Source organism: Sceloporus undulatus, chromosome 6 (assembly GCF_019175285.1).
Source record: "Sceloporus undulatus isolate JIND9_A2432 ecotype Alabama chromosome 6, SceUnd_v1.1, whole genome shotgun sequence".
NCBI lineage: Eukaryota > Metazoa > Chordata > Lepidosauria > Squamata > Phrynosomatidae > Sceloporus > Sceloporus undulatus.
The window spans coordinates 168891281-168915933 of NC_056527.1; the positions used below are offsets into that span (position 1 = coordinate 168891281).

Sequence of the window (24653 nt, forward strand, 5' to 3'; positions counted from 1 at the left end):
AAGCTGATGTCCCTTGAATGGGGAATCCTCAGCCCTAGTGTTAGGGCACTGTCATTGCCAAGTGAAGGAAGGAGCAGAGGTTAAGAGCAGTTTCTTTTGGGGCATCCCAGAGTAGGGCATCATGCCAACCAGAGCCTTCAGGAGCCCTGGTGGCGCAGCGGTTCAATGCCTGTACTGCAGCCATTCACTCAAAACCACAAGGTTGCGAGTTCAAGACCAGCAAAAGGGCCCAAGCTCGACTCAGGCTTGCATCCTTCCGAGGAGGGAGCTAAAATGAGTACTCAGACTGTTGGGGGCAAATTAGCTTACTTGCTGTTCACCGCTATGATCTTTGGAATAGTGCAGGATTTGCCTCCTTTAACTATCAACTTGGAAATGTAGAACTGCAGAGCTGAAATGCAATGCCCATCATCCCCATTAGGCTGCATGTGTATGTATATATATATATATATATATATATATATATGATAGAAAAAGAGGCAGAGGTTTTGCGGAGACTGTAATTAAAAAATATATTATTTCTATATTTACAGATGTCCCTCCATATTGGCTGCTAGGGTCAGGGGCACAGGCCTCTCCCATGAATGTGGAAAAACCACAAATAACAATAACGCCATGTTTTTAACCTGAGAAGACTCCTCTCTAGGAATCTCTAGGTCCTCCAGGGCAACTCTATGCTCAACGTCCGACAGACACTGACCATAGAACTGCACTAAAGGAGCTACAAAGGCCTAGTAGAGTATCCTCTCTAGGAATCTCAAGGTCCTCCAGGGCAACTCTATGGTCATTGTTTGACAAACACTGACCATAGAACTGCATTGGAGGAGCTACAAAAGCCTAGTAGTGTCCTCTCTAGGAATAATCTCTAGGTCTTTCAGTGGGACTTTTAGTTAAAGCTGACCATAGAGTTGCACTGGAAGACCTAGAGATTCCTAGAGAACATATTAAGCAAATCCGTGAATAATCAAATCCGCAAATATGAAAGCCACAAATATGGAGGGATGAGTGTATTCTCATCTCCTCAAATTGATATACAGTACTCATTTGATATATAAAATATAACGTGCATATATGTATGTGTTTGTGGGGGGTATAAATATCACAAATAATGCACACACACAGATATATATATACCCACACATATGTGTGTGTGTATGTATATGCTTTGTGTGTGTGTATATATATATATATATATATATGCTGTGTATGTGTTCTGTTGTGTGTGTGTGTGTGTGTGTATAATATATATATACTGTATGTTTATCTGTCCCTATCTATCTCTATGTAATACAGTTCCCCATTAAACTATACAGTCTGTGTGTGTGTGTATATATATAGAGAGAGAGAGTGGGAGCCCTCTCCTTTCCTCCCCTTCTTTCAGACTCATAATAACCGGGATAAATATCCCCATTTAGCCCCGGAACGCTTTTTCCCTGGGTCCGGTTTCCCAGTAGAACCCTTATTTCCAAAGCACACACAAGCGCACTTCCGCTTCCGGGTCGGGTCGAGCCGAAAAGAAGGGAGGGAGGGAGAGAGAAGGCGCGGGCGGACAGGCCTCTAAAACAGGGCGAAGCTCCTTGGATTGTCCCTCCGGGCGTTCCGTAGTCGCTTCCTCCTCCTCCTCCTCCGCGGCGTCTTTTCCTCCTCCTCCGCGGCGTCAAGTCCCTTCCAGGCACCCGTAGCCCTCGGGTCAAGGAAGAGGCCTGGGCTCCTCTCCTTGTCATGGAGGCCTAGTGGGCGCAGGGAGCCTTTTGGATTGACCCCAAAACCGATCCAGAGGGGCTTTGGAGGGCTCTGAGCCCCCGGAACTAAATTGCTGGGTCTTTGGAGAGGGGTCTCCTTTCCTCTTGAACAGTGCTTCCCAACCTTGGGGGTCCTCCAGGCCATTTTGGACTACAGCTCCCAGAATCCCTGGCCATTGGGGCAAGTGGCTGAGGCTTCTGGGAGTTGTAGTCCAAAACCTTAGGCGAGCCAAAGGAAGGATGAGGGGGTGAGAGCCTGAGTGGGGCCTAGAGGGACCTATTTTCCTTGGCTCCCTGCCCCAAAAGGATGGGGCAGGGGCTCCCTGGGGGCCAAGGGGCCGCCTGAACCCTTGTCTCTGGCGGCGGAGGGCGAACGGCGCCACGACGAAAAGCCCCGGAGCCCCCCCTGACCCCGCGGGGGTCGCCCCGCATGTGCCCCTTCCCTGCTGCAGAGCCACGGAGGAGGAGGAGGAAGAGGAAGAAGGGGCGCCGCTGCAGGAGTCCCCAGGTCCAGCCCTGGCGCCGGCCGGGGAGAGCGTTGGCGTCAGTGGCGGTGTTGGCGTCAGCTGGCACTGGAGTTCGCGTGAGGAGGAGACGGCGATGGAGAGCCTGGCCGGCTACGTCTACAAGGCAGCCAGCGAGGGCCGGGTGCTGACCTTGGCCGCTCTGCTCCTCAACCGCTCCGAGAGCGACGTCCGCTTCCTGCTGGGCTACGTCACCCACCAAGGCGGGCAGCGCTCCACGCCCCTCATCATCGCCGCCCGCAACGGACACACCAAGGTGGTGCGCCTCCTCCTGGAGCATTACCACGTCCAGACGCAGCAGACCGGCACCGTGCGCTTCGACGGGTGCGTAGGCGCCGACAACACGACACCATCGTCGCCCTGTTCTTGCTCAGAATATGGAATTATAAGTGTGGTGTGTGCCTTCAAGTCTTTTCTGAATGATGGCGACCTTAAGGCGGACCTTGATGGGGTTTTCTTGGCAAGGTTTATAATACTTGTTATTTCCCCATTACTTTGTGTTACTTGTCATGTGCCTTCAAGTCATTTCCAACTTATGGTGACCCTAAGGCAGGCCTATCCTGGGGTTTTCTTGGCAAGGTTTGTTCAGAGGAGGTTTGCTGTTGCTTCCTCTGAGGCTGAGAGAGTGTGACTGGGTTTCATGGCCAAGCTGGGAATCGAACCCTGGTCTTCAGAGTCATAGTCCAACACTGAAACCGCTAGGCCACACTGGCTCTCAACCTTTCAGCAGATAAAACAGAATAGATAATCCATGCTACTATATGTTTGTCTCGAGGCTGTTATGGGAGTTTGGATGTTCCCTGTACATCGTGGGTTAGGTTTCTATCCCTCGCAATTGGAAGACTTGGTTCCTCAGGGGAAAAAGGTATGGCAAGAAAGGTAGTGGGGAAACCCATCTCTCTTCCTGCAGCACATGACTGGACTCAGCCAGCCAAGTTACTGCATAGACTCATGTATAAGTCTAGAAATTGACCCACAAAACCTGAGTCAGCTTATCCAAGGGTCAATGTAAGTACGGTAGTTTAACTCTAATTGAAAAATGAACGATCCCCTGGTGAAAAGCAAGAGCATAATCTGTCCTGGAAGACTGCAGTTACATCAAGAAAAACATATGATAGGGTTGCCATAAGTCACACTTTCTCAACCTCAGAGGAGGCAACGGCAAACCTCCTCTGAATAAACCTTGCCAAGAAAACCCCAGGATAGACCTGCCTTAGGGTCACCATAGTTGGAAATGACTTGAAGGCACACAACAAGTAACATAAAGCAGTGGGGAAATAACAAGCATTGTAACAAGTTGTTTTGTTCTGTCATCATAACAAACAACGGCTGCTTTTTATTTCCCAGGATTTGGGCTCAGCCTCTCTCATGTCCTGCTTGTCCTTTTGTAAGGGAAAGGCTTTCCTTCCTGACCATTTCTTTCTGTGACATCGCTGAGGAGCTGGTTGCTGAGAGCTGAGAGGCCTACCATTGAGGAGGGCAGCCTAGACTGGCCCACTGCGCAGCCAGACCTCCCAGCTGCCCTCTGCGCCTGTCGAAATGGACTAGGTATGGTGATGATAGCGATCCAGGCTCTGGATAAGTCTGGCAAGGCAGTTCAGTGGAATTGTGATGGATATGGTTCAGCAATCCTGTCCACAGTTCCCCTATTCTGCATTGTTCCTGTTGGCTTTAATAAGATGTGTAGGCAGATAGGTTTTGCTGGAGAGCCTCTTGACGTGCTCAGAGGTGGCCTTAAAACAGGTTTGCTGGAGCCTGTCCTTTGTCGCTGGTTGATTGTAGACATTTGAGTGAGGCTAGTTGCTGCAGTGAGTCCTCCTGGTCTGGGATTTCGGCTGCTAGGGAGGACTCTAGAGCCGCTCTTTTAAATCCTGTAGAAGAGGGAACCAAATGGGTTGCAAGAATAAAAACCCTGTATAGTAGCTGAGTATTCCTTGCCTAAGAAAATCCTATGAAATTGATTGGGGTTGCCATAAGTCAACAGGCAACTTGAAGACACACACACACATATACCTGGAGGGAGAGATAATAACTTCTGGGGGAGCCAAGTGACAGCTCTTATCAAGGCCCCTCTCCCTCCAGCAGAATATTTGTCTTGCTGACAAGTGAGGTTTCCACTTCTTTGTTGACTTTGAGACACCTTGAAAATGGAGAGAATGCATTGTTGTCCTGGTGTCTCGCAACAAGAAGCTCATCCTAAACATGAGTCTTAAAGGCGTAATTGTGTTGCATGTTCTCCTGTTTAGCAATCTTTTCCGCCTGGGCTGCTTTGGTGAGTCATTCATGGCAATGTGGTTTGGAGCTCACTTTACCCAGATGGCATGCAGAGGGTTTGGATGCCAGTCGGAAGACTGTTAATATGAAGTGGGCATCATCCAATTATATAACTAAGATAACAGAGATTTTTCCATTATGCTTTTCGACTGCAGGCAATGGGTGCAACTCTTTTCCCTTGACATACATGTGCTTTATAACTATGATGACGATTTCTTGGGTCCCTCCTCCCAAACATATATACATATATACCTTAGACTGGAGGGAAGATTTTCTACCAAAATTGGCCTTTGGGAGCATGCCTCTGTCTTTGTTCATACTGCTGTTCTTTATGCACCCAAGATGGCAGCTAACATGTACGCCGGAGTCATGAAGCCCTTCCAGTAGTGTTGAACATGCCAGCCAACAGTGATGAATGCTGGGAGCTGTAGTTCAGCAAATCTGGAGGGCTATACAATCCAATACAGTACCTGATGTACCTTGGTTGCTGAGTAGTAATCTGATTAATATGTATATTTTACTGTGTTGGTTATTTGGGCTTGAGTTCTTACTGTGGCTGTTCATCAGGTTGACAAATGATTCATAGTGTTGACAGTTGGCGCAAGGTGAATCTTTTGCCTCCCTGATAGATTGGGTTACATCAGTGTTTGGGGAAAGTATCTGCTTTACTAAATCATATGCTCTTTTCCATTATGGGGCCCTCACTCTGTCTATTTGCCCTGCTTTTGAGCATACAGTTGGCCTAAGTCTAGTGCCTACTTTGAAATCTCATTCTGCATCTATCTCTTATGTATGTGTCCCTCCTCTCACAAGATGTTTCTCCACAACAAGAAACTCTGGGTTTATTATAGAGTGGTTTTTTAAGTTATACCAGCACTAACATCCTGTCTTCTTTCCGTAGTTACGTCATTGATGGTGCCACAGCGCTGTGGTGTGCAGCCGGCGCTGGCCACTTCGAAGTCGTCAAGCTCCTGGTGACCCATGGGGCCAATGTCAACCACACTACAGTGACCAATTCCACACCGCTGCGGGCCGCCTGCTTCGACGGCAGGCTTGATATCGTGAAGTACCTGGTGGAAAACAACGCCAATATCAGCATTGCCAACAAGTATGACAACACTTGCCTTATGATCGCTGCTTACAAGGGGCATGTGGACGTGGTGCGGTATCTTCTGGAGCAGAATGCTGATCCCAATGCCAAAGCACACTGTGGTGCCACAGCCTTACATTTTGCTGCTGAGGCGGGCCACTTGGAGATTGTTCGTGAATTGGTTAAGTGGAAGTCCGCCATGATGGTGAACGGCCATGGCATGACGCCACTGAAAGTGGCCGCTGAGAGCTGCAAAGCGGATGTTGTGGAGATGCTGCTGGCACATGCCGACTGTGATCGCAAGAGTCGGGTGGAGGCTTTGGAACTCCTGGGTGCCTCGTTCGCCAATGACAGAGAGAATTACGATATCATGAAGACCTACCATTATTTATATCTAGCCATGCTGGAGCGGTACAGGGACAGCGAGAACATTATAGAGAAGGTGGTCCTGCCTCCGATAGAAGCTTATGGCAGCCAAACCGAGTGCCGGACTCCTCAGGAACTAGAGGCCATTCGCCAGGACAGAGATGCCCTCCACATGGAGGGACTCATTGTCCGAGAGCGGATTCTGGGCTCTGACAATATTGACGTTTCGCACCCCATCATTTACCGTGGTGCTGTTTATGCAGATAATATGCAGTTTGAACAGTGCATCAAACTGTGGCTCCACGCCTTGCATTTGAGGCAGAAGGGCAACAGAAACACCCACAAGGACCTCCTCCGGTTTGCTCAAGTCTTCTCTCAGATGATCCACCTGAATGAGCCGGTGAAAGCCAAGGACATTGAGAGCGTCTTGCGGTGCAGTGTCTTGGAGATCGAGCAAGGCATGGCTCGGGTGAAAAGCGCACAGGAGGCCGAGGTCCACACAGCCCTGGACAACTACGAATGCAACATCTTCACCTTCTTGTACTTGGTGTGCATCTCCACCAAGACCCAGTGTAGGGAGGAGGAGCAAGCGCGGATTAACAAGCAGATTTATAATTTGATCCACCTGGATCCCAGGACACGAGATGGGTCCAGCTTGCTCCACCACGCGGTCAACTCTAGCACTCCGGTGGATGACTTCCACACCAACGACGTCTGCAGCTTCCCCAATGCGCTGGTCACCAAGCTGCTCTTGGACTGTGGCGCCGACGTCAACGTGGTGGACAGTGAGGGCAACACGCCGCTTCACGTCATCGTCCAGTACAACAGGCCCATCAGCGACTTCTTGACTTTGCACTCCATCATCATCAGCCTGGTGGAGGCTGGTGCGCACACAGATATGACGAACAAGCAGAAGAAGACGCCTCTGGACAAAAGTACCACCGGGGTGTCGGAAATACTCCTTAAAACTCAAATGAAGCTGAGTCTGAAGTGCCTGGCTGCCCGAGCCGTGCGGGTTTATCATATCAATTATCACAACCAGATCCCCAAGACACTGGAAGAGTTTGTAGAATTTCACTAGGGCACATCTCTTGGGGTATATGCGGGCGGATGGCTGGGCGGGCGGTTGTGCCCCTTCTCACCTCCCTCCACAAAACATGGCCACAGTCTAGTCAATAAAATACCAGGCAGCGTTTCTGGGTTTCCTTTTTCTTCTCCTTTCTTTCTGTAGCAAGTGCACACCATCCACCTCCTCAAAAACTTGCTGTCTTGCTTTCATTTGTTAACTTCTCTTCTGGCCTCCGAAATTTGAGTGGGCAAAGTGGAAGGGGTTGGTCTCTTTCTTTTCACGAACTGGGGAGGGTGGATGGGACGGGGAGAGAAGTCAGACTCAAAACGAGGATATAAGTGTATTTTGATACTCTGACGCACACGGGTTTTACCATTGACAGCCGAGAATGCTTTTTAAGCAGCTACCTGCAAAGATATTAGCGTTGAACCAGTTGAACCAGCCTGCTACCTATTCAGCAGTTTGGGAAGTCTTCCTACAGGAGACAGGGAGGAAGGGGCAGAGCAAGGAGGAGGGGATTGTGGGAGTTACCAAAACTTGCAAAGCCATCCAGGGAAATTTATTCCTCACCAGCCTATTTTTAAATGTCTTTCTGTTCCGACTGAAATTGTCCAGTAATTTTATTTTTTGGGAAAAAATTCTGTTTGCAATGAAATGAAAAGAGGTTCCCTACAAACAGGAAAATGCAGGTTGAAATTCAGGTGTGCGAATGGACTTAGCCAATGTTGTGTAAATGATTGTTTCTTTGTTGATAATGAGAAGAAAAATCAGAAGTCCCTCTGCAGCTCAGTCCTCCTTTAGATGGACTTAAAAAGTCACACATGAACACTTTGATGTATATGTATACATGACATCTATACATATATATGACATGTATATGTATATACAGTGTGTTTATGTGCATTTGCATGTCTTATCGTTGCGTACATGTTTCCTGCAGTGGTAAAGAAAATGAATTTTGGTGAAGGACAGATCTTAATGCCACACCTGAAATAGTCATGCATTTTCCAGATACTTGGTAAACAAAGATGTTTTTAAAAGATGAGTGTTTATTTTATTTTTTTAATGGAAATAGGATGTCGACCCGCAGCAGGGAAGAAGCTTCAGGGAAGAAGGGCAAGTTGTACCCGCCGCCCGCCCGCCTTGCAATAGGTTTCCATGTCTCCAGTCCTATCATTATGGCACACCTCAGGATTATTTTCCAGAACAGTCTCCTTCCCACCCCCATAAATCAGCAACAGCCATCTTTACAACCATTAGTCATACCTTTATTAAATGAAGAAGGTTTGACCTGTGAAAAGTATCTCCTTAGCAGAAACTTCAGCAGCCAAATGTTCAAGGGTTTATTTTGACAGGCTCCTGAAATTTGCCCTCATTTTAAGCGCCACTTTCTGTCGGACAACGAAAGAATGTTCCGCAGTCATTTAAATTAAAAAAGAAATGAATCAAAGAAGTATGATTTAAACTAAAAGGGCGTCCCAGGCACCGGTGTGTATGTTTGTATAACAAATAAAACCTTGAATGTGAAATTAGCTCTTAATTTCTGATCTTTCCTGCTGCAAAACATGGGGTGTTGTTCTCATTGGGTGCTAGTAAGGGACAGAAAGGAGCAAGGCCTTGGTCTTGGACTTGTCAGTTTGCTTGATTGGAGTCAACATGTTCAGAACTCTACTGGATTTGGGAGATGCGCAAGAGGCCAAATCGCAGCACTTTCAATGAAGAGGAGGGTTGTCAGGCCTCACTTGCACCTTCTTTCCAAGCAGTTTGGAGTTACAAGTATTTTATCAACTTCTTGTTCTTCCAGTTATGGACAAGGTTTTAGGGCTGGCCAAACCATGTCAGTTGCACCTCGTTGTGGTTGTGGGAGAGAGGAATGATTTGAAAATGTCAGGATATCCCCCCCACCCCCTTATAAATCTGGGTGCCTTCTTTCTGAAACTTAGGCTTCTTCTCTTTTTGATGAATGGGGTTGCAGAGGTAGATTGCCTTTGCAACTCTCCGAATTCAGTCATGGGGAAGTCAGTCCAGCTACTCCGTTTCTTTTCACGCAGATGGTCTCCTAATACAATGAGATGGAGTACCTCCAGTGAATGACTGGAGCCTGGTACTTCAACCCATAAGACTGAGGCTGCTTCCCCTGTTACCCTAAAACTGCTAGGCTTGCTTAGGCTTAGAAACCTGGGAATGTTTAGAAGATGAAGAGGCAACATGATGGCCATGTTTAAATATTTGCAGGGATGTCCCGTTGAAGGGTCTGGATGCCATCTGTCGCACGTGGGACTCTGATTGTGTATTCCTGCATGGCAGAAAGATGTCGGACTGGGTGGCCCCTTGGAGTCTCTTCTGAATCTAGGAGTCTATGGTTCATGGCTCACACATTTCTCTCCTAAATCTTCCTCCTCCAACCAAAGAGCTAGGTCCAACTCACCACAGCAAATACAATATAGCAGCCTCTAAATGGCATATCTCTATTCCCTCAAAGTAAGCTTTTGACAAGCGAAAACATCAAAGCATCTTCATTTTTTAAAAAGTTTAATTTCCTTAAAGAAAACCTAATGGCTGCAGCATTTGACGTATGTTGCTGCATCGAGCTGAACGTTAATATTAACAATAGCATAAATAACTACTAGGCAGAAGAGGAAGAACAATATGGCCAAATTAAAACCTTTCCATCATACAAAACTATATACATATAATACATTTTTTTCCTGTCTCGGTTGGTTTTGGAAATGTCACAACTTTGTCGGGAAACCCTTCAAACTGGTTCTCTTCATTTTTTATCTTAAACTCACCTTTTCAAAACAAGTAAGGTAAACATTTTCAGAAGAAGTATATACAGCTGGAGACTGAAGGCTTGTGTTAAGGTGCTTACAAGTGTTGGCGCTTCGTGTTCAGTGCATTAAAAGAAGGCGATTAAGAGCTCTTCACTGCTCCATGTACAAATAATGAGGATACACATTTTGGAAAGAGGCATGATGCATCTGAAAGGAGACTTATGTCAACTTGGGCACCTTTTCTGCACCACTTTGAAAGGGATATGGGTCCCGGGTGCGGAAGAAGTTTTCCAGGGCATTGCATCTTTTGTGGGGGTCCTTTGCAAAGATTGGTGAATGCGCATCAACATTGTGAAATTAGGATGCTGTGGCATGATCTACACAATTCAGAGGTGGACACAGTTTGTTATGCTTATGTTCCTTTTCCTTGCAACATTTCCTCCCTTCTGAACAACGGCTAGAAAGCAGGTCAGTCTGTGTCCATCTGCAAGTTAAGGGCCATTGCATTCTCGCCATCCGCTTTGCAATATGTGATACTGAACAGTTCTTAGCTGAAAGTTTTAACTTCCTGCAATGTCCATTCATCTGGGAAGAGCTTCAGAACATTTTATTAAATGCACTTTTTACTGGTTTTGGAGAGAAATCCCATGTAGAAATCCCTTTGCAGAATAATTCAGTCTGGGTGGCTCCTTCCTTCCTTTTCCTTTCCCTTGGGTTTTATGTTACTCCTGCCTCCGCTTTTCTTCTTTTTAGGTGTGAAATCTTCCCCCATGGAAACGCAAACCGAAAGAAGAGTATCCTGAGACAGGAGGTGTCTTTTGTATTACCAAGCAGCCCTTTTGTGCAGTTTTTGGACTGACTCGCTCCTTTCCTGGCTCTGTATGCATTGCTTTGGGGAGCCAAGGCGGGTCATTTTGAAGAAAGGGATCACCGCTGAAAGATTCCTGGTCTCAGGCGGATCTCCCCTTGGGAGTCCTCTCTCTCTGTGTGTACTTCCAGTGTCTTAAGCAGAAGGGAACAGTCAAAACCAGTTTGAAATACCTTTGCCAGACAGAAGCTCCCCTCTTTTGTAGGAAACGCCAGGCGGTTTGGTTGCTATTGATGAAGGGAGGCGGGCAAATCGATGGATGTGAACGACAATGGCCTCCGTGTGCCGGACCAAACTTGGCAGCGAGGAGAAACAGCCTCACGCGGTTGTGAAAACGGAGACCTCAGTTCAAATCTTTTGCGTTCTGGCCCTCATCTGTCTCTCGCTTGCGGTTGGCGCTTTTGAAAAAGCCAAGCTGCCGAAATGTGAAGATGACCAAAGACAGAGAAAAGAAACAGAAGTCCATGGTTAACTCCAGTGTTTGTATTAACAGAGCTATTGACAGACACAGGCACTTTTTACCATGGCTATATCAATGGCATCTCTGTCTTTCTCTCCCTCCTCTGGAAGTATATGGCACTACTCCATCTCTAAGCTGGAACATCTCATTTAATTGCATCATTTTGTCAATTTGGAATCCCACCTTTCATAGTGCATGACCATTAAAGAAATAAATGCTCAAGACGCATGAAATGGCAACCAAGGAACTAGGAAATAAGAGAAAACAAACACCCGCCAAGGCTTTATCACTTGATTCCAGTACAGTCTCTTAAACTTATGGATGTGAAGCATCAAGGCTATGTTCTTTAGCAATGCAGCGACTGTAGTTGGAAATAATATCAGGGCCAAAAGTTTATCCACAAGAATATATTTTGAGATGTATGCAGAGGATGCTCTTTTGTAAAGGTACATTGCTTTAATGAGGGGAAAGCTGCATCAAACATCCCGCAGGGCCCACATTGTAGTCCACAGCCTCATGCTGAGGATGGCCAAGATGTTCAAAGGTATGGAAAGCAAATTTTATAAGCCATGCTTGAGGTAGCTGGGTATGTTTAGCCAGAGAAGAGACACCTGAGTCTCTTGTGGCCCCTTCTAATTGTAAGATTCTGTGATTTTATACCATGATGAACCCCAGTCTGAAAATCTGTAGCTTGTACCATTTTTCTTGCCAGTATAGTTTTCGTTATTCTATTTTTTTTGATACAAATGGGGAAAATCCAAACTAACTTCTGAGTTTTCCCTGACTGCTGTGAGATTATGTCATTTGAACTCTTTGGGGAAAGGGTGGGGTGCCAGTTCTGTAATAATTTCCAGATAAATGCAATAGGCAAAAATGTGTGTTTTTGGGATCAGCTGCGTAAATTATTCATTTGGCAACGAATCTGGCAAAATTCATTTGGACAAGATCAGTGCCACATTCAAAGAGGGCAACAAAGGAGTCATGGGCATTCGTTTTACTGTGGCAGTATGTGACCACACATTGGATGGACTGTTTTATATTCTCAGAAGAAATCAGATTGTAAACTGGACACTGAGCTGAAAACACTGAATGCTATTATTGCAGAGCAATAGACTCCGCTGCATCTGCGGGGGACACATTCCCAGACTGACTGAAAACGCACAACTGTGTATAACAGCAAACCCTGTTGAAACGAATGACATGCAGCAGAAGCTGACTGTAGAGTTGTGCTGGAGGACCTAGAGCTTCCTAGAGGAAAACACCTCTCTAGGCATTTCTAGGTCCACCACAAATCTATGGTCAACTTCATCTGGAAGCATACCATAGAATTATGCTGGGGGACTTAGAAAATGCCTAGAGAGGTTCCTATGGAATCCTGGGATTTGTTGTGACACTAGAGCTCTCTGACATGGAAGGCTAAATATCACACAAAGCTCCAAATCTCAGAACCCTGTAGCATTGAGCCATGGAGGTCAAAGCGGTACCAAACCACATTAATTCTGAAGGGTAGATGCAGCCGTAGTTGGTGTTTCGACAGACAGATAGACCAAGAGAGTTGTCTTCTTACCTTCCATAGGGCCAGCACAAGTAGCCCCAGGAGCAAGAGGCCGCCTAATGTGCTCCCAATGATGATCCAGATGGGGATCTGGGAGTCCTCCACTTTGGAGATTTCAAATGTGATCTGCAAGAGGTTGCAAAAGGAAAGCATTAGTGAGTAGCTCTTCTGCTGGTGCTGTGGCTGCATTTTTGTGACCAAGGAGAAGGAAGGGCGCATCCAAGTGGAATACAGTTTTTCAGAAGGGATAAAGGAGGAGGAAGGAACAATGGCTGCATCCACACTGGAGGAATAGCTCAGTTTGGCACCACTTTAATTGTCTTGGCTCAAGGCTATGGAATTCTGGGAGTTTGAGTATGTTGTGGGGCCCACAGCGGAGCATCCATTGCTTCATCTCAGCTCTGCTCTGCTCTGCGCCCCACAACATACTCCAACTCCCAGAATTCCATAGCCTTGAAACAGGGCAGTTAAAGTGGTGCCAAACTGGGTTATTCCTCCAGTGTGGATGCAGCCAATAACAACAAGTCCTTATTTGTGTTAACTTGATCCAACCACACAAGTGTATCCATGGCATGTATTTCTGGCTGAGGCCAGGAGAGGGCCTCCGTATCCCACTCTTTGTGGGTTCTTCCTGAGACAAAAAGTATGTGTCCCATGTACTATGCAAATGCACAATCTTCTCTTCTCTACAATGTATTAATTACTGTAATTCAATGAGAATCTCTTTCTCCAGCATCACAAGCACACATTGGTTCCAAGGCAGACCTGTTCCTCATTTGTTGTGTGCGCCTTACAAGTTGTTTCCCACTTAGTGGTTTGAGCATTGGACCATGACTCTGGAGTCCAGGGTTCGGATCCTGGCTTGGCCATGTGGCTACTGGGTGACCCTTGGAAAGTCACACTCTCTCAGCCTCAAGGGAAGGCAATGGCAAAGTCTCAAGAGTAAGCATTTCTGCTTCTCAAGGAATCCCAATAGGATTGCATAAATATGAATCCCGGGTATGACTATTGTTCAAGTTCCATGCAGGTTGCAACATGCCAGAAGCTGAGAGTACCAGGCATGAAGATCCCTGGAAGTTCAGGTATATTATTATTATTTATTATTATTATTATTATTATTACCTGCCGGCTGGGATCTTCTTCTCTGAAGACAAAGGCGCTGCGAAACCCTCTCTGCAGAGATGCATTGATCACAAACCTCAGCGACTTGAATTTCATCTGCACAGGACAAAGAGAGAGAGTCACATCGGGGAAGAAGGATGGGATGGTTTGTTATATTATATTATTTATAGTGGCAGAGAATTTCTCAGGCCAGTGGTATTCTGCCTTGAAGCTATAAGGTCAAATGAAACGCTATGGGTATCCTTTTATTTTTGGAGAGGTGGCACCTGCAAATAGTAAAAAGCCTTCTCCTTGGCAGGCCACATACCAATATATACTCGACTATAAGTCGACCTCATGTATAAGTCGAGGGCAGGTTTTGGGGGCAAAATTAGGGATTTTGATATGACCCTTGGATAAGTCAAGAGTAAAACTTAGGGGCATATAATGAAGGATGTAAAAGATGAAGCAAAGGAAAAGGATGCCTTTCCTAATCTACTGGATGTTGAATTTCAAAGAGTGTGTGTGTGGGGGGGGGGAGGGCTTCTAGGGCTCATCTTGGTGCCGAAAGAGGATGCATCTGTTCTTGATTTGGCCCAATGCGCTCCCTGTTTGGTGTCATGAAAGCAATCTGTGTTGATGTGGCACTGGGAAGGTTTCAGGGTCTGGTTTTCCCAGCTGAGAGGAGAAGGGAGGTTTCAATTTGGGAAGGGAAGGGGGATTGCTAGCAGCTGAAAAAGCTGGCAGGGAAAGTGGAAGTCAATGGAAAGGGATGGTGCTTCCTTGGAGTCTGGGGCTACATCAGGACATGGGCAGCATTGCTGGTGCAAGAGCCCTGCCTGCTTTGGACACCGCTTTGGATACGGGGTTTGATGCCTCGCCCTTACCGCTCTCAGCGACTTCATCCAGAGGTTTCCGTACAGAAGGAAGCTGACTTCTTCGTTGGCTGCCAGGTTCACATTGCAGTCTATTGAGATCACATCGGAATTGCTGTGGTTCTGGAGAAAAAGAAGGAATGAGAGTTCGGTCAGACCAAGACCATGCAAAGGTCCTCCTTGTCCACAAGTCTGGAAGGAGTTTGGACCAATTTCCCACCCCAAACCTTCCCCCATGGGCAACATTAATCCCAACAGCATGTCTGAATTACCTTCAAAACGCCTCCATTTTCATTTGCGCCTTTCCCAAAATGGTGGCAGGAAGTGATGCCCTGTCCTTTCGCCATTTTGAGAAGGCTCTAATCTTCAGGACCTGAGCATAGCAGTGGATGATAGGTCCTCTTGGAGATGTCTCATGGACTCAAGGGTAGTTAACAACAATACAATGTTCATAGTTTCTTGTGGGTTTTTTGGGCATTGTGGCCATGTTCTAGAAGAGTTAGCTCCTGACGTTTACTTGAAGATGCCAAAGCCACAGATGATGGCAAAACATCAGGAATAAACTCTTCTAGAACATGGCCACATAGTCCGAAAAACCCACAAAAATACTATGGATGCCATCCGTGAAAGCCTTTGACTTCACAATACAATGTTCATAGTGTGCAAAATGCCATGGGTCCCTTTCTTTCTGCACAACTGCAGCACTATAATTCCATTCTGACTGCCATTGCAACATTATATGAAATACCAGGCTTTGTAGTTTCCTAAAGTATTTAGAATTATCAGCCGGAGAGCTCTAGTGCCTCACCAAAATGATAATCCCAGGATTTCATAGGATGCTGCTATGGCAGTGAAAGTGGAATCGTAGCACTGTACAGTACCTTTATAGTATGAGAGGGTCCATGAGGAATATCTCACCATGGCACTGCATTTCTTTATTAAAATATGTGAGCTGTGTCCTGAGTTCAAGTCATGACCCCAAACACAGGGCTATAAACCTGAGCGTTTTGTTATCCAGAGATGATGTAAAAGTTAGGCCTTGCTTACCAGCTGAGGATGGCGGCCCAGATCCTCATCCGAGGGAGTTCTGCGGTAGTCTGTATTGTTGCCTCCAATGTGGCATTTCATGCTTTCCTGCAACAGAGAAATACAGTGCAGAATAATGGAAGAGGAGGCATTCAAAATTTGCTCTATGACTTTATGGCAATCGTTCGTTGGAAGACTGTCTCATGGCCTTCCATGCATTGCCAGCAGGAAGTTTGTTTGCCAAAATTTTTGGATCTTTTCTATTGGATCCTGCCATTTTTCCCTCCCCATCCAGCTGTGCATTGGGAATGCACTTCTGGAGATGCTTTGCAGCCAAAAAAGTGTAATCATTGGTTCCATGGAAGCAAAGGAGTGTCTATTAGCAAGGGAGACTTTGCAGATGGGAGGAAACCCAGGGATGACCCAACATCTGGAGAGAACAGCACCCAAGCCAGCCAAATTTACCCCTCTGGCCAAACGTCTAGAAACATAACTTTAAAATTACCATTTGTTAAGATAACCATCTTTGAATGCTTCAGATGCCCAGATATCCCTCTGTCCTCTTTCTTGTCCCATGAAAAAGTCCAATCTGTTTGTGTATTGTTGTTGTTGTTGTTGATGTTGTTGTTGTTGTAAACCCCACCTTTCTACTTTTTTAAAATAAAGGCTTACTATTATTTCCCACTATTTTCAAATCTTACAAAAACTGGATCAAACCATGCAATGAAGAACATTTGTGGTTGATGCTGAGACTTTGGCTTCTCTTTGGTAATGTTTGGTAAAAAGCATGTTACACCGTCATGTTCAGATGCTATGTTTTCTTGCCTGGGAAATCCTGCATTCATATGTGCATGGACATATACAGGCAACACAAACAAACACAAACAGACACACAAACGCAACCCTTACAACGGGGAGCTTCACTCAGACCAAGAGATGAAGTGGGAAGGGTCTTGTTTCTTTTTGTCTTCCAGAAAGCTTGATTGTTTATATGGATACAAACTGGATTGTGAATTCAGTTTGTGAATTCAGCCAGAAGTTGACCATAGGGTTGTGCCAGAGGACCTAGAAATGCCTAGAGAAGTGTTCCCTCTAGAAATCTCTAGGGCCTCATTCCCACTACCTTTCAAACCAGATCACAAATTGGTTTGAACCAGTTTAAATGACCATAGTTTGCACTTGAACCAAATCGCTGAAGAGATTTGGAGAGGGGAGCCATGCGCTAGACCCACTGAACCCGCATCTTTTTGACACTGATTTTGATTCTGCGCAAGTGTGAACCAGATGCGGATCGGAATCAATTTAGATTTGCCCTTTGGCTGGCTGGAGCGGGTCCATGTTGAATCCATTTGTTTGTGAATGTAAACCACAAGTGGGTTATTTTATTTTATTTTGCAGCAAGAAAATGCAATCGGGGCAAATGTAGTGTGAACCACGTTCTGCTGACCAACAGATCCATCGATTTGGATTACAGAGTGATTTATTCGTAAGTAGGAATGCATCTTGCATCATCCAGTGCAACTCTTATGGTTTAACCTCCATACGAAGCGTACCATAGAATCACACTGGAGGACCTAGAAATGCCCAGAGAGAACATATTTTTGGGTCGCGTATAACTGAAACCACGTACTATGAGCTAGCGTTCTATGAGGTCCTCCTGTATCTGATTAACCATTTACATTTTAAGGAGGATTTGTAGGGTTTTTAACAATAAAAACCAAATTAAGATGCTGGTCTCCAGCGTACCTCCTGGACTCTGAAGTCTGTTAGCTGCAGAAGGCGGTTTCCTCCTCGGGTGGCGACTGGGACGGTGATTTTGATAGCCACTGCGTCGATGGGGAAAAGGCCCAGATTCTGTAGCTGGAAGAGTTTTACAAAGCAAAATCCTCAGTGGCTATGAAGGAGAAGTCCCACCTCGGCCCCAAGTCCTTTGCAACCAGAAATCCGATTTACCTTAAAGGTGCAATTGAAGGGAGGGCCAATGCTGTCATATCTCTCCAGAGAACTGTTGGACTTGATCTCATAATAGTCTTGGCTGGAACTCCTGGACAACAATAAAAAGGAGAAAGTAACCAAGGAGGAAATAATGTCTTGGGAAAGTTAGTTTGCAAAAGCCATTCATTCTTGTATTATCAGGTTTTAAGGAAGGAGTCACTGTTGCAAACTTTCTCTTTTTGACACTGATTTTTCCCCGTGTCTTTTTGGATAAATCGATTCTGTGCAAGTGTGAACCAGATGTGGATCGGAATCGATTTAAATTTGTCCTTTGGCTGGCTGGAGCTGGTCCCTTTTGAACTGATTCATTTGTCAATGTGAACCACAAGTGGGCTATTTTATTTTGCAGCAAGAAAATGCAATTGGGACAAATGTAGTCCGAACCACGCCGAACCGATCCATCGATTTTGGATCGCAAAGCGATTTATTTGTAAGTGGGAATGCGGCCTTGGTCACCAGGTCCAATGCTCAAACCACTATACGATACCAGCTCTCTCTCAACTACACCAACCACAAGTTTAAGTGCAGACAGAGAAAATTCCACGACCAGAAACCATTGCAATATATAAAAAATCTCCATGCGTGCCTACCTGGTGAAAAGGAGATCGCTTTCATACTTCAGTGGAAACTTTAGGAGAATGGAATTGTCCTCTTTGGTGCTTTCTAATTCTTCACTGTCACTAGAAGACAATTGAACCAAAAGGTCAGGGAAGAGGAGACTTGACATGACACAAAACACAGATCAATAGAGTAACAAGAAACTGACGGATTAATGGAATGAATAGAATTGCCGAGCCTTAAGAAGGTGTTAGGAGGACGGTGGAACTGGGCTTCTTACAAGGCCCTGCTGAATTGGATTATGAGCTGCTACCAGTTGTAAAGACACACACAGAGGACCAGCTCAGTTTTTCCTGTGCCTGCGTTGGCACCAGCCTCCTTCCCAAGGGTAGCAATTTCTCTCCTTTATATACTCCTCCCGGCGACTTTGGCAAGAGGCAAAACTTTCCCCTTGCCAGTCGCCAACACTTCGCTTGGCCTCTGGATATATAAGAGGAATAAAAGGGGATTTCTGGCTGACGCGGCTCTTGATTCACGATCTGTGCGAAGAGTTAATCCTCTCTTGAGTCCAAGCAAAGAGAAAACCAGGTCATTTTTCCAAGGGCTGAGATTACCGATGTTGACACAGCTCTGCGTTGTATAAGCTCAGCTACAACCCAGTTTATGGAGGAAGGGGGAACCGATTCCTTGCATGTCAAACATGGTGTTAGATTTAATTTTTGGAAATGCAGTTTAGCACCCATATCTTCAATGGACTTTGAAATAAATTTCCTAAAATAAGGAGTGTTTCTTTAATAGGGTCAGTAGACCATAGGAAGGCATGGGAAAAGGGTCTTCTTGGACGAAGGGTGGCCAGATGGCAATATCAGTATAAATTCATTTCAGATAGGGAGATTATGGGGTCCCAAGGGCCACCCTGGATTCTCAAAGCTGGCCATTTCCAGCTTTCCTCCTTTCTAAAGAATGGAGAAAGAGCCCAGGAACGCAGCCGCTGTGAGCAGTAGCATTGGGACCAGGAGGCATTGCCAAAAGCAAACCCCCAAAAATGAGGAATTCTATTGTTAAAAAGGAAAATAAAAGGGGGAAGGAGGTGAAGAGATGATGAATGGGTAGCAAAGAGGAGGGAGAGGAACAATGTATGATGACTGCCAACCTCTTGGCGGTTAGAGAGATCTCCAGGCTCTGGAGGAAAATAGACTTGCTAAACTCGAAATCCAGGCGGAACGCTACCTGCAGAAATCAAAAACAGATTGCAGCATTAAAAGAAAAAAGAAGCAGCAAAATAAGAAGACAAAGCATCCATTACATTTTCCACATCCGTCTGGAGTAAACAACAGACTCTGTCAGGACCAGAGTTCAGAGAAGTTCATTTTTGAGTTATTGTTCGCAGAACTCAACCTTTCAACCAAAGCAGACACTTTTCAAAGCTGGGACAGGACAGGACAGGGATGCCAAACGTCCCAAATCCATCTCCCCAAGCTCCCAGCCATAATGGCATCGTGCTAAAACACAACCCTACAACTAAGCGGTTCTGCCGACCGAACCAGACACGTTATTTTTAAGCAGGAAAAAGCATACACAGTTTTGTCCATTGACAATATAGTATTGTGTCAGGCATGGGGTTTTATCCCACGGGAGAGAAGCAACCAAATCCTGCGCAAAAACGGGGTTTAAATCCTGAGAAATCCCACAAAAGTGGGTTTGCAGACAATGTCAGGCGCACTGAGCATTAAGGCAACATTAACCTGTGCAGAAAGTTGCAAAATTGCACCCCTTTTTGACTTTAGGGAAAATCCCAAAGGTAAAAAGCAGTCCAATTTTGCCAACTTTCTGAATGGGTTAATATAGCAGTAATGTAGCCGCTTCGCTCTTAATGGAGAGATGGGATAGAAATAATAACTGTCATCTTCCAGCCTGCGAGGGAGCTGACCAGGCAGGCTCAGTTCCATCAGGGCTTGCCTGAATTAAGAGGCTCCTCCCTCCATAACTGTCATCTTCCAGCCTATGAGGCAGTTGACCAGGCAGGCCCAGCTCCACCAGGGCTAGCCAGAAGAAGAAGAGCCCTCCCTCCGGTCCATCTGCCTTGGTCCAGGCCTCAGAGGGAGAGAAGAATGCTGGACCTGATTCCCTCCCCCCCTCACCATTCCCTTCTCCTTTTGTGTCATGTCTTTTTAGATGTAAGCCTGAGGGCAGGGAACCGTCTATTATCCCCTCTGTTGTAAGCCGCCCAGATTCCCAGTGATTGGGCGGTATATAAATAAATCCTATTATTATTATTATTATTATTATTATTATTATTATTATTATTATTATTATTATTGCTCAATCAGCCCAGTGTATGTGGGATTTTCCAAGGATTTAAACCCCATTTATGCCCAGGATTTGGGCACTTTGCCTCCCGTGTGATATACTCCTTATAGTACATTGCCATGGCTTCCCCCCCAAAAAACCTGGAAATTTGTTGTGGATGCGGCAAAATAACTCTTGGTGAGATAAGTATTTCTGGGCCACACTCCTCCTTAAAATCCCCAGAGGTTTGAGGGAAGGGAAAAACTGGATTGAGTGAGTTTGTATGTAATGCTAGAAATGCATTCAATGAGAAATAATATAGTGATAATCTGAGAGTGTTGGGAAGTCTTTTTAAGGGATGGGAGGAGAGATGAGATGTTAGGTTATATGGAGTGAATGTATATGTATTGTGATGGTGTATGTGTTTGTTTAAAAGGTACTCATGTGTGTTCTTTCTTTCTTTCTCTGTTGTTTTCCTTTACTTTCAGTGTCCTACATAGGAGCCTGTGGCTTCCCAAAGGAAGGAGACATGCTGGACTCCAAGGAAGTATCTTTTCTGAATTGCAAATTGACTTTGAGAATCTCCCATTGACCGTCTGCAGATAGCTCTCCCTAAACATCTGAACTAAGACCAGAAAAGACAAATGCAGGCCTAGGACTAACATCTTCCATTTCTTTCTCCTGTTTGCCTGATGCAGAAGAAGCCAGTGTGACTTCGAAAGCTTGCAGCAAGCAATTGTGCATTTTGGTTATCCCATAAAAAGAGGTCGGAGAAGATATCTGATGGATTGAAGAGCATCCGATTTATGCACATGGGAGATGTTTCTGTGATTTAGCCCTGCCTAAAGTAGACCCCACTGAATCCTTTTGTTGAATGGTGAGTCAACACTTACGTAAATCCAAGCAAAAATGACCATAAGGGACCGAAGCTGCCCCCCAAATATGTTCTAACCACATTACAATGCGATGAACCTTTGAGACAAGAGGGATATTTTGAAATATATGCTCCTGGTTCATGCGCAGATGATTATGATATTAAAATTCCCTCCAGACTTCCAGGGCTGAATTTTCCGTTTTCAGCTTCTCTTTGTTTTGGCAAAGCAATAAGGCTTCGGTGCCATACAGATGCATTACGGTAGTATTTCATGCCCCAAAAGCACACAGGTCTGTTTTATTGCAAGGATGAAATCCTAGCGCATTGATCAGATCAAATCCATCATTGTCAATTTCGTGCCAAGCAAAGGCTTTGGACTCAGATTTTGTTTTGAGTCGGAGAAACCTCCCTGGGCCTCCTAATTCTCTTTCTCTCTTTCTCTCTCACACACTTTCCTTCCTTCTTTTCTTTTCCTAAAGTCTGCTTATGTATCTTCCAGTATTGCCCCTTTCCAGCATCTTGTACATGGAGAATAATGTACTTTCCAGGTATATCATATATGACAACCTCGGTGAAATGTTTTCTGTTTAAGTGAAATGGGAAGAAGGGGAAGACCCAGCTGCCAGGGATGGGTTCTAAGTCCTGGGCTGCATCCGCACTGCAGGAATAATCCAGTCTGACACCACTTTAACTGCCATGGCATGATGCTATGGAATTCTGGGAGTTGTAGTTTGTTCTGGCACCAGAGCTCTCTGACAGATAAGGCTAAATTTCTCATAAAACTATAGTGTCTGCAGTTTCATATAATTGTTAAAGTGGTGTCAAATTGGATTATTTCTGCAGTGTGGACACAATCTTAGTCTGGAATCCTGTGGTTTCCTACACCTGTGTTGTCTGCAACCGGACTTGTTTATCACGGATTGGCCTTTTTAGGGTGTTTTTTATCACGGATTGGCCTTTTTAGGATGTTTCCTTCCTGAATCTTCATTCGCGAAGAAAAGCCACACACACACACACACACACACACACACGTAACATGTTAGTTCCTTTATACATGCAATATACACACACACACACACACACACACACACGCGCCGTTGTGAAATACAGTAGGCATATTTCTAAGTGGAGTTTCTGAATTAGGGGAGAGCCTTGGCCTCTGTGTTGGTTTCCCTTTCAACGGTTAATTCAATGGCTCTCTTTTTCTTGGGACTAAACAACCAGATTCCAGCCATACAGATGCACATTCTTGGAAGCTGCGTAATGATTTGTCAGTGCCTTCAACTATTTTCAGTTGTAAAAAACAATCCTTATGCATCCTCCATTGCACCATCAGGCAATAAAGAGACACATTGAGCAACCGCTGGTGGATCTGCCAACATTGGTATTAAAAGCAGCCACCCTGAGACTAGATGAGTGTGACCATGTCTCTTGAACATGCCTAAAAGTGACTTCTGACTTATGGCATTGTGATGTCCAAAACCAAGCTCCGCCATCATCGCACACAGAGTAAACCCCATGAATTTCTTAAAGATTTCTTACTTGTTGTTGCCTTTGAGTTGGCCTTGACTCATAGCAACCCTGTGAATAAGACATCTCCAAGCCTTTCTGTCCTCTATTGATCTGCTCATGTCCTCCATGCTCATGGCTGTGGCCTCCTTGTATTCCCTCATACTGAAATATTCTCACTATTTCCTCATTTGTTGTTGTTAACTGCCCTCAAGTCAACCTCAGATCTGGGAATGAGACCTCTGCAGACCTTTGTCCTCCATTTAGGTCTTGCAAACTCAGTACCATCTTCAGGGCAATTCCCTACAGATGTTTCTGGATTGCAGCTCCCATCAGCCCTCACCAGGACGCACAATATACAATCCAATATTTGGAGGGCCGTAAATAGGCCATATATCGCCTAGCAATGTTGGGCATGTTTTTGGAGGACTAGAAGGTGATGCATAAGGTAGTCAAGGCAGTCATGAGAAGGAATAAAGTCTCTGGATAACAGAGGAAGACAAGGAGCAATGCAATCCTGCTGGTTTTGAGGATCAGTTTTGCAAAAAAAACCCATCTGGATTTGTGTGTTTGGAATGCCAGCATTTTCCTTTTCAACTGAGATGGAGTTTTCTTGGCACAAACAAGCCATAAAAAGGGAAGGAGACATTTATGGGACAAGGCTCCCTATAACCATACATTTCTGGCAGTCTCTGGCAGTGTTTCTTTTTAGTTAACAAGACGGGCTGAAAGTGTCCTTGCTGAAAACTGGAGTGCATGAGTCTAATGCAATATTTTCTTCCCATTCCCCAGACCTTCCCCTCCAATTGCTGCCAAAAAAAGGAATTGTCTCATGAAACAGGGAAGGAATTTGGGGACGGAATGACCAGCAGCCATTCCAACAGTTCCTGTTAAATGGCTCTGGTGGATTTGCACAAAGGCTTTTGACCCAGCCTTCCTGGTTTTAATTAGACTGCTCCTAGGCCTTTTAGGATCCTTAGCTATCTCAAGGCAGCTCGACTAATATCATTTCCTAAGAAAGAACCACTATGCAGACCCAAAGGAGAAAAATTAATGCTCCAGTCCTTGCTTTGCATGGAACCCTTAATAAACTATGCTGGAAAGGCAACTGGGACCATATAGAATGATATGGGGAATCTACTTAGAACAGCATTATTCAGATTCTGGGGAGATATAACATTTTCCTGAATTTCATTCTATTCCAGTGTTATAGATCTGGGTGTATTAAATGGAGGAAGAGATGGAAAATCAGGATTATGAAAGTATGGGTTAACCTGGGCAATGCATGCAAGTCCTGGAGGCCAGATAACACAGTGGATTTGGCCATGCTTGCGGATTTGCAATATCCCAAGGAACCCAGGGTGACCAGATGGCATAACCTCAAAGGAGGACCAGGCACTGGGAGATGTTGGACACTCAAGAAAAATGTAGGACATGTCTGCCCTTACCTTTGCTTTGGCCCGGAAGAACGGGTAGCTGACATTGCAAATCCTACTGTTTGGGTGCTTCTCCTCAGACATGCATTCAATGTTGATGTCCAGGTCATCCTGAAAAAGCAAATGGGAAGAAACGCACAGTGAAAACTGCAACTAATAAGTTGGCACAGCAGAAACTCATAGCTCCCAGATCAGCAGGGATGATAAACTCCTCCTGGCTTTTATTATTTATTTATTATGGGATTTATATCCCACTTTTCTCCCGAAA

General features: G+C 45.3%; 2 protein-coding genes across 2 annotated transcripts in view; one reads left to right on the plus strand and one right to left on the minus strand.

The window, feature by feature from the left end:
- Positions 1-1491: 1491 nt before the first annotated feature.
- FEM1B (fem-1 homolog B) lies at positions 1492-7459 on the plus strand. The gene is made up of 2 exons (XM_042472328.1): positions 1492-2590; positions 5442-7459. The coding sequence occupies exons 1-2, from the start codon at positions 2343-2345 to the stop codon at positions 7075-7077; spliced, it is 1884 nt and encodes a 627-aa protein (XP_042328262.1). The 5' UTR covers positions 1492-2342; the 3' UTR covers positions 7078-7459.
- An 861-nt stretch (positions 7460-8320) lies between these two features.
- The window catches only part of ITGA11 (integrin subunit alpha 11), a 52963-nt gene continuing 36630 nt past the window's right edge, over positions 8321-24653 (minus strand). Inside the window, exons 21-30 of the mRNA XM_042472327.1 lie at positions 24398-24496; positions 19431-19507; positions 18310-18399; positions 17678-17768; positions 17471-17584; positions 15746-15832; positions 14711-14821; positions 13845-13940; positions 12735-12848; positions 8321-11122 (exon numbers count right to left, since the gene is read on the minus strand). Coding sequence (XP_042328261.1) covers positions 11051-11122; positions 12735-12848; positions 13845-13940; positions 14711-14821; positions 15746-15832; positions 17471-17584; positions 17678-17768; positions 18310-18399; positions 19431-19507; positions 24398-24496 — 951 coding nt within the window. The 3' untranslated portion in view covers positions 8321-11050. The remainder of the gene's footprint in view (positions 11123-12734; positions 12849-13844; positions 13941-14710; positions 14822-15745; positions 15833-17470; positions 17585-17677; positions 17769-18309; positions 18400-19430; positions 19508-24397; positions 24497-24653) is intronic.

What these genes read in the sequence shown, in the direction of transcription:
- FEM1B (XM_042472328.1), top strand. Translation starts at nt 2,343, where the DNA reads ATGGAGAGCCTGGCCGGCTACGTCTACAAGGCAGCCAGCGAGGGCCGG. An exon ending in GGCACCGTGCGCTTCGACGG is followed by an intron (nt 2,591 to 5,441) that starts GTGCGTAGGCGC and finishes TTCTTTCCGTAG; the next exon opens with TTACGTCATTGATGGTGCCA.